Source organism: Branchiostoma belcheri, unplaced genomic scaffold (genome assembly GCF_001625305.1).
Source record: "Branchiostoma belcheri isolate BF01 breed outbred unplaced genomic scaffold, Haploidv18h27 scaffold2, whole genome shotgun sequence".
In the NCBI taxonomy this organism is placed as follows: domain Eukaryota; kingdom Metazoa; phylum Chordata; class Leptocardii; order Amphioxiformes; family Branchiostomatidae; genus Branchiostoma; species Branchiostoma belcheri.
In genome coordinates this window covers 4,179,239-4,189,960 of record NW_017803490.1, presented here as the reverse complement: position 1 = coordinate 4,189,960, position 10,722 = coordinate 4,179,239, and the positions used below count along the sequence as shown (strand labels likewise).

The following is a 10,722-nucleotide window of genomic DNA, read 5'->3' as shown; positions in this document are numbered from 1 at the left end:
CCCCCCCCCCAAAAAAAGTGACCGATCCTGGAATGTCGTGGTTTATTGTCTTTTTTTTATTATTGAGTGTCCCAATGCAAAGTTCCTTTGTTAAAAGTCCCCAGCGGAAGTTTTTCGCAGTTATTTTTTTACTTTGATGATGATGATATGTAGCCTGGGTACCATCCTATTTGTATGCCGGGGCTCCCACACTCGCTTCCCTACTTGTTAGGGACGCGAGTGTAGGAGCCCCTGCATACAAGTAGGATGGTACCCAGGCTAGATGATATGATTCCTTGAACTTGACCTCAAGACGCTCCATCGAGGTTGATGCCAGTCAAGTTTGGCACACTGCCCTACTACCCTCCCGTTCCAAAAATATCAGCCGTGTGCTTTCTTGACTTAAAGATCTAAACACTTCAAACATGCTGACATTTTGTGCTTGAATATGTCAAGAATAACAAGAGCTCTCAACGAGTACTCTAAACGCTGTCTTACCTGTAAGCTGACACAAACTCATAAACAATCTCACGTTGTTTACTCAAGTGTCTCCGTTTGTTTACCGTTGCCGGGGCAACGCGGGGATGTGGACCTACCTTGAACAGGAAGTGTGATTATGGGAACTAATTTGGGCTGATTAAGGGACTAAATTAGAAACACTGCCTCCCAGCTGGATAGAACAATTCACACTGACACCGCAATCTTTTCTGTAGAGCTTTCACAGAGGGGTGTACATGTCTTACAATATACTCCCTCAAACTCCCTAAAATGGCTCTAACCTCCTTGCTTTATCGAAAAAGTTGGAATCGTAGATACACAAACGTTTGCAAGTTTCAAATGAGATTTTCTAATTTTATTTTTGGAAGCATAGCTCTTGTTTTGCCCTGGCCTCATGCAGAGAAATCGTCTCTCTACTAATCCTCAAGCAGACGTAGAGACGGTAGTCCATGTCAGTCTCGGTAATTCTCGCGTGATCTTGCGTGTTTTTGCCTGATCCTCGGTGTATATGGTGTGATAAAGTCTTGTCAGTCAGTTGCTATAACCACCTCATAAAACTACCCCGTTCGCTGCGCTCACTCGGTGGTTTATTCGATGGCCAAGTTATAGCAACTGACAAGACTTTATCACACCATATACACCTCGGGGCGGGTCATCAACCCTTAATTAAAACGCATATTACGCTCTACGCAAAATGCGCAAATTATGCTCTACATTGAATTATATTAGAGACGTCCATCTACGCTCTACGTAGAATAAAACGACCGGTTACGCTCTACGGAAAAGGGCATGCGGGCCGGGCCCCCGGAGAGTTTTCTGCTGTGCCGGCGCCGACAGGCCAGTGGGCCCGCTGAGAGCCAGATATGACGACAGGACTCGTCTGATGACAACATAACTGTACCGGCTAGAGATAAACTAGCCTGGATGTCAGACACACAAAGCACACTAGGCTTAAAGTTATCCAGTGTGCTATGATAACTTTGGGCCCAGTGTGCTATGGGTCTGGCATCCAGGCTAGAGATAAACATGCTTCTGAGAAGGCAGGGAGGAAAATCAACCGAAATACTCGGCTCTCTTTCTGCATGTCCTTTTTCGTAAGGCGTAATCAGGCCTTTAGTTCTTGATACTGATCCGTAGGCAGTCACCAAAAAATGAACGTATGATGTTTTGCGTAATAACCTATTCATATTTACATGCAATCACTCTCACAATGCAAAAATAGGTAAATACATAAAAACTTTTTTGTTATCAGATACCGAAACTCATGATTAGTCCCACTTGATTGTGTATTATGCTATTATAATACAATGTACTAGCACTTCATGCTATAGTAACTAGGATGTGAGGCTCATACCTTTTCGCTATCCTTTTTGTACTATGTTCAATAGTCGTTACCATGCATTGTACCATGTGCATGTATACAATTGTCGTGCAATGAAATTCTTCTATAGAATATATAGGGATTTCGGATATAATGGGTTACGTTGCATTGGGAAATACGATTTCTTGGTGGATGAAGAGGGATTTGTTCAATCGAGCTCGACTCCAGAACACCGTATAAAATGGTTACGTCTACTCACTCAGACAGTTATAGAACCCAGACATTGAAATTTCAGCTATTCATTTCTTTAAAACAGCCAAATTGGACGTCTATTTGATAAAGGTCTACTTGGTATTAGATTATGCTGGGTAAGTAATTAAATTGTCTAGGGCCAGACTCCAAAACGCGAAAAAAGAAATTGATTGAAGTTTTATATATACATAATCACGTAATCGGTGAAGTATGTCAGGTCTGAAGTAAAAGTGGACTTTTCGCTGTCCAAAACATATTAATGAAAACCAAGCAGATGTCAGGAGGTAAAGACTGGTTGTACTGATCATCATGCCTTGCCTTCCGAAATAGCGCCGCCTAGAGAGCCAGTGGTACATTGCAGTATCAGCTCATCCACGCACCATTATGACCATACTCCATTTCGAATTACTCAGAAAACAATGTCCTTGGTTATCCCAACATCAGCTTGGAAACCTTATCCGTAGTCTCCAAGCAGACAAAGCGATAACTTGATAAGATGGTTCTTCTCATCCCTGAAACTAACCTTTTATTTCCCGAGGGTTACGACTTCCCTCTGACATCTGCTTGGTTTTCATTCATACTCGCATGCACATGTACAGCACCACTCAGTTGCGACATCTAGCGGCTGCGGCGATGTTGACAAACACTCGGATACAGTCGTTTGTACGAAATCAAACGACTCCGGTCACGTCACTTCAGAAAGCCAAAGACCACTACCACCACCACCACTACTACTACTACTACATGTACTACTACTACTACTACTACTACTACTACTACTACTACCACTACTACTACTACTACTACTACTACTACTTCTACCACTACTACTACTACTACTACTACTACTACTACTACTACTACTACTACTACTTAGTAACTACTACTACATGACAGCAAAGATGGGCCTCTTAGAACAGTCGTATGATTCAAACTGCCGTATAGACTCTTGTACCTTTGTCCTTGGCCTTTCTGAAAATCCCTTGACAAAAGCTAATATTCGTACCACGAAGTGCCTAGTCCTTCATCAAACCCGCAGGCCGAATATACTAATCTCCATGCAGATCTTTCGGTGGCAAAATGTTAACCAACCAGCAATACAGTATCCAATAGACAAGATATTGGATATTGTCTTACGAATTGGTTACAATTTCGCCACCGTAAAGATCTGCTTGGATACAGGCTGGTTTTATCCGGCCTTGGCACCGTAAGGTTTGATGTTCTCCATTTGACCTACCTTATTTACATGGTAAAGAGCACTAGCCTTAGGCACTTAAGGCAGATAGGATAATAGGACAGATAATAAGCCAGTGTCCTTACAAGTGAGTAAGCTTTGGGCGGTGCTACGCGACGTGTCACGTCTCGCCTGGTCCGACGAGGAAGTAGCGTAACATTGTAGTATAGTATCCCCGCTCTTCACAACGGATTTTCCCGGTTACGTGGCTGGTACCAACCGGTGTGGTTCACCATGCGTTTCGTGTGGATTACGGCTTTCTTCTGGATTCTTGAAGTAGTTTATGCTCAAGGTACACGTATTTTAATATCCATTTTCCATTTTTGAACTTGATTACTTGTACTCATATGTTTGAGAATAGGGTCGGTGCAGATTTATAAACAATATAGACTCCAAACTACGTCTCGATTGACGCATATACGTCTTCTCTCCTGTCTATCAACGTGTAATAGCAACGTCTCTGGGCCTACTGCAATATTTCGTGACGAAAGTGGCAAATAACTTTTTTGCCGATCACTTCCGTCTAAAAGGTGAACTGCTTTTTTAGGCCGTAGCCAAAGATTCTGAATTTTATGTCATATTTGCTTAAGATTTTTCCCAGATATGGCTGTCCAAAATTTCTACTCGCATTACAGATATATGTAGACCTACACGGTATGGGGACATGTGTTGGAAATCGTTGTTGTTGTTGTAGGTTGGGTTTTCAATATGCCGCGTAGTAGCCCCACCCAACACATGATCAAAGCCTGTAGGCTTACAAACAGCATTTCCAGTCAATTCTAGAGACCTTGGTGTAACCCCTAAGGTGGTATGATGCAGATTTTCCAGCAATTAGGTCTACGTCATGTAAAACAACGAATTAATAATCAAGTGGGCAAAAGAAAGCAGCAATCGAGGTATGGATAATTAACTTTCAAGGTCATTAAAGGGGTCAAGCTAGATTGTTTTTCGTGTCACCAGAATGAAAAAAACAACAACTATATCTTCAGCCTTTTTTTGCCGCTGACACAAGATGGTCTTTCTTGAGTTGTGCCGTAAGCTAAGGTAACGACTAGTTTGGGTTCTTGTGGGGAGGGGGGATATACATGTATTTTGTGGTGCGACACACGAAGAAGGGTACAGGCGACACGTCTTGTCATGACCTTACATCGCCTGAAGCTGTAATTATAGCATTGCAACTGCTGGTATTGTGTGTGTGTGTGTGGCTATTGTTAGCACAGTATTCAGTATACTATTACGAAGCCTACGTTAACGTGTGAAAAACATAGTACTTACGCACGTACACATACACACACACGCGCATAAAACACACGTAACCACACACAAAGACACCACTAAAATGCACACATAAGGCAAGCCGACGCCTTTACATGGCCTTTTCGATTGCCCCAAGGCCATGATTACGGCTTAACAAGTGCAGGTAGCGTAACCTGTACTTAACATACTGTAGAAGATCTTACATGAAGGTATAGGAATGTAAATAGAAATACACTGATACACAGTCACACACTCATACATACATACATACATGATTTTGAATGCTTGAATGTCAAGATAGAAAGATACGTGTAGTAGGCAGAGAAAATCCCCCAAATGCTCCCAATTCATGATTACGCCATGTCAATTATTTACCATTTTAAGGTACATGTAAGTTGGAAAGAATCCACGCATCTTCAAACACGTAGATATGAAAACGTGGTTTTGCTGGGCTTTGCTAAATCATAGGATTGTCGTCTTAGAGTCAGAAAATCCTCCAATTGAAGTTGATACTGGATAGTAACCCTAACCTTGATACTAACATGAGTGAATGTATGGGATTTAGCTCTTCTGAAATACTTAGATCGAGTTCTGATCCTGTGACAATAGAACTAACTTAGCCCCGAAAAGTCTGCAACGTCGGTATCTTCTTTTAAGATACAGACACGTACTTTGTTGTTCCTTGGGGGAAAAAAATCCCCATTTAACTTAATCCCTAATAACGGGTTTAACATGCCTTTGGCTGAATTTTTTTTTGTTCTTCTGAACTACATTAGTTCTTTGCTGTATCAGGCTCAAGAGAGTAGCCTCCAATTTCAGTCAATATGCAAGGATTAGACTGGGTTTGCCCTAGATGGATTTGATGCTAAATGTTTCCATAAAAACAAAAGTTCAGGTACGAACCTTAATATCAACGCATTCTATGACATTATAAGTAATATAAAATTACAATGCATTTGTTACCATTGTTCCTCTAGTACCGACAGCAACCTCGCACGGAACAGAACAAACAACTCACAGTACAACTCCATTTCGAACAAATCGCCCTACAACTAATGGTAAGTTTGGAATTTTGTTCTCGTGGCAAAAGCTGTACTCCAGTTAGAAGATTCTATGGAAGATAACATCTACATATCCCACTGCCAATGCCAAAATTGTCCCTTGTCTTAAATCCGTCATTCATTCATTCTTTTTCACATTTTTTTCAAATTGTTATCATTATTATTTGGACTTACTATTGGTATTGTTTCAATTATTGTTTCAAATATTGTTTAATTATTGTTTCAATCATTGTTTCAATTGTCTCAATTGTTGTTTCAATTATTGTTTTTGGTCTAAATCTGACTAGTGATTTGTTACTTATTTGATCATTTAAGTCTTTGTGTCTCTTTATTATCATACATTACTATATTATTTTGTATAACTTTATTATCTCATTGTTAATATTTGTATTAATATTAAGTATTGTTATTAGCATTTTTGTCACAATTAGTAGAATCATTGTTTATTTTGAAACGGACTGTCTCCTAACTGTGGTCAGGGAGTTAAAAAGGGATTCTTAGGTCTGTTTCCCTGGCCTGGCCGTTTTTACATTTAATTATATGTAAATAAAGTTGAAATAAATGAAGATGCCTGACAGGCATCGAAACGTAATAACCAAATGAGAAGCACTACCGGAGGTGTAAGAAGTAAATCACTAGATTCTATAGTATATTCAGAAAGTTATTACCAACAATTTGGAATGGGAGAGAATTATCTGCATTTGCTTGCAAATGGTGCCCTCTACATTTTGTGCGCAAACAGATTCAGTTTCTACAGGTAAGTTTTCATAGCTTATTCTAGGCTGTTATCAGTAATATCAAATTACAATGCAGTTGTTACCGTTGTATCTCTAGTACCGACGATGCAGTTTACAACGATTCCAACAACCAAGAAACCTACAACTCATTTTACAACAATGCAGACAACACGACCTACAACTAATGGTAAGTTATATATGATATGGATTTACATGGTATGTTAATAGCCAGGGCTCTAGCCAGCTAATTTTCTTTCCATCAGCCTATCAGTATGATTGGACCTGGTGGAAGAGTTCTTGTAATCTAGGGTCTGGGAACAAATTTTGGATTTCCAAGCCTTTAAAAATGCAATTTCTCACACTTTGAGAGGCAAATCATAGTGTTGAGAGTAGTTGTTTTTGTGGTCCTTTGGATGTTTTTATATTTTTATCCAAATTTTAGTCAATTTGTCCAACAAAGATTGACGGATTGGTTTTATATTTTTTCTGTCACACCTCACAAAGTTCCTGCAATTAACGAAAAACGGGTGATGGCTAGGGCCCTGTTAATAACTATAACCATCAATATGCATAAATTCATATATGTTGTTGCGCCTACATCAATGACACTACTATATGTCACAATAAGTTATTTATGTAAATATATTTTGTATAGATGTGTTCAATGTATCTGCTCATCATTGTTTAAAAATCAATTCATTTGCAACCTCGTGCTACCGCATCATGCTGAATATTAAAAGGCTTGATCGCGTATCCAACAGTAGCATTTACGAGATGACGAACACCAAACCTCTGATGGAACAGGTGCATAGGAGGCAGCTGAAATTTCTGGGTCACATTCTGCGAATGCCTGAGGAAGAACCAGCCAGGCTCTACGCACTTTACGTGCCACCTCATGATAGAAGGAGACGTGGTCGCCAACCCACCACCTACCTACAGTACATCCAACGGTTGTTAGGCGACAACAACTCAGACCTTTCCCCGAAGCGTATTGCTGATATCGCCCAGAACAGGACTAACTGGAGGGAACTCACAGTCGTCTGCTCTAACGCAGCCGCCAGATGATGATGATGATTGTTTAGTGCGTTAATTTCAAGATGTGTTTTCTTCCTTGCATTAGGAAAGACAACAATACCAACAACCAAGAATCCTACAACTCATCGTACAACAAAACAAACAACAATACAAACAACAGTACTTACAACTAATGGTAAGTTATATATGATATGGATGTACATGGTATGTTAATAACTATAACAATCACTCTCTCTTTTTCTCTATGTATGTATGTATGTATGTATGTATAAATACATAAATTCATATATATTGTTGCCCCTACATCAATGACACTATTATATGTCACAATAAGTCATTTATGTAAAGATATTTTGTATAGATCTGTTCAATGTATCTGATTATCATTGTTTTGTGCGTTAATTTCAAGATGTGTTTTCTTCCTTGCATTAGGAAAGACAACAATACCAACAACCAAGAACCCTACAACTCATGGTACAACAAAACAAACAACAATACAAACAACAGTACTTACAACTAATGGTAAGTTACATATGATATGGATGTACATGGCGTGTTAATATATAACTTAACTATCACTCTATTTCATCTATGTATGTATATACATATGTATAAATACATAACTTCATAGATGTTACTGACCCTACAGCAATGACACTATTATGTGACGAATAAGTTATTTATGTAAAGACATTTTGTATAGATCTGTTAATGTATCTGATCATCAAGTTTTTTTGTGACCTGTACTTAGCCCAGAAATGTACAATTATTGTAAACATAAATGTACAATTAAGATCGCCATTCATTCATTCATTCATACATTTATTAATTATAACACTCTCTCACATTTATAATAACACAGTACAAAGCAAACGCATTGTTTTGTGTGTTAATTTCAAGATGTGTTTTCTTCCTTGCATTAGGAAAGACAACAATACCAACAACCAAAAACCCTACAACTCATCGTACAACAATGCAAACAACACAACCAACAACTAACCCTACAACTAATGGTAAGTTATATATGATATAGATGTACATGGTGTGTTAATTACTATATATAACTTAACTATCACTCTCTTTTATCTATGTATGTATATACATATGTATAAATACATAACTTCATATATGTTACTGACCCTACAGCAGTGACACTATTATGTGACGAATAAGTTATTTATGTAAAGATATTTTGTATAGATCTGTTAATGTATCTGATCATCAAATTTTTGTGACCTGTACTTAGCCCAGTATGGCATAAATGTACAATTAATTATAATAATATAAGATCGCTATTCATTCATTCATTCATACATTTATTCATTATAACACTCTCTCATATTCATAATAACACAGTACAAAGCAAACGCATGGTTTTGTGCGTTAATTTCAAGATGTGTTTTCTTCCTTGCATTAGGAAAGACAACAATACCAACAATTGCAACCAAGAATCCTACAACTCATCGTACAACAATACAAACAACACAACCAACAACTAACCCTACAACTAATGGTAAGTTATATATGATATGGATGTACATGGTATGTTAATAACTATAACTTAACTATCACTTCCTCTTTTTCTCTATGTATGTATGTATAAATACATAAATTCATATGTGTTGCTGAATAAGTTAAAGATATTTTGTATAGATCTGTTAATGTATCTGATCATCAAATTTTTTGTGACCTGTACTTAAGACAGCATGTCATAAAGATCGTCATTCATTCATTCATTCATTCATTCATTCATTCATTCATTCATTCATTATAACACTCATACATTTATAATATTATAATACAAAGCAAACCCATTGTTTCCTGGGTTAACTTCAAGATGTGTTTTCTTCCTTGGATTAGAAAAAACAACAATACCAACAACCAAGAACCCTACAACACCTAAACTCACAACTGATTCCACTACACGAAAAACAACACCTGTATTCACAACTGATTCCACAACAAAAGCAACAACCGAACATACAACTGATTCAACCACAATATCAACGACACTAAAAACTACCACTGATCCAACCACAATACAAACAACACCCTCACCTACACCTGAGGTCACCACTGTAGTAACAACTCAGACGCCAACAACTAAGGTCACCACAGCTGTAACAACTCCTATACCCACAACTAAAGTCACCACAGCTGAAACAACTCCGATGCCTACAACTGAAGTCACCACAGCTGTAACAACTCCTATGCCTACAACTGAAGTCACCACAGCTGTAACAACTCCTATGCGTACAACTGAAGTCACCACGGCTGAAACAACTCCTATGCCTACAACAGAAGTCACCACAGCTGAAATAAATCCTTTGCCTACAACTGTAGTCACCACGGCTGTAACAACTCCTATGCCTACAACAAAAGTCACCAAAGCTGTAACAACTCCTATGCCTACAACAAAAGTCACCACAGCTGTAACAACTCCTATGCCTACAACAGAAGTCACCACGGCTGAAACAACTCCTATGCCTACAACAGAAGTCACCACAGCTGTAACAACTCCTATGCCTACAACAGAAGTCACCACGGCTGAAACAACTCCTATGCCTACAACAGAAGTCACCACAGCTGAAACAACTCCTATGCCTACAACAGAAGTCACCACAGATGTAACAACTCCAATGGCTACAACTGAAGTCACCACAGCTGAAACAACTCCGATGCCTACAACAGAGATCACCACAGCGGTAGCAACTCCTATGCCTACAACTGAATTCACCACAGCTGCAACAACTCCTAAGCCTACAACTGAAGTCACCACAACTGTAACAACTCCTATGCCTACAACTGAAGTCACCACAGCTAAAACTACTCCGATGGCTACAACTGAAGTCACCACGGCTATAACGACTCCTATGCCTACAACTGAAGTCACCACAGCTGTAACAACTCCTATGCTTACAACTGAAGTCACCACGGCTGTAACAACTCCTATGCCTACAACTGAAGTCAGCACGGCTGTAACAACTCCTATGCTTACAACTGAAGTCACCACAGCTGAAACAACTCCTATGCCTACAACTGAAGTCACCACAGTTGTAACAACTCCTATGCCTACAACAGAAGTCACCACAGCTGTAACAACTCCTATGCCTACAACTGAAGTCACCACAGCTGTAACAACTCCTATGCCTACAACTGAAGTCACCACGGCTGTAACAACTCCTATGCCTACAACAGAAGTCACCACAGCTGTAACAACTCCAAAGCCTACAACTGAAGTCACCACAGCTGTAACAACTCCCATGCCTACAACTGAAGTCACCACAGATGAAACAACTCCGATGCCTACAACAGAAGTCACCACAGCTGTTACAACCCCCAGGCCTA

General features: G+C 39.2%; 1 protein-coding gene across 1 annotated transcript in view; it reads left to right on the top strand.

Moving 5' to 3' along the window:
• Positions 1-8,347: 8,347 nt before the first annotated feature.
• Positions 8,348-10,722, top strand: part of LOC109468401 (mucin-5AC-like) — a 3,424-nt gene continuing 1,049 nt past the window's right edge. Inside the window, exons 1-2 of the mRNA XM_019766651.1 lie at positions 8,348-8,387; positions 9,235-10,625. Of these exons, the coding sequence (XP_019622210.1) occupies positions 8,348-8,387; positions 9,235-10,625 (1,431 nt within the window). The remainder of the gene's footprint in view (positions 8,388-9,234; positions 10,626-10,722) is intronic.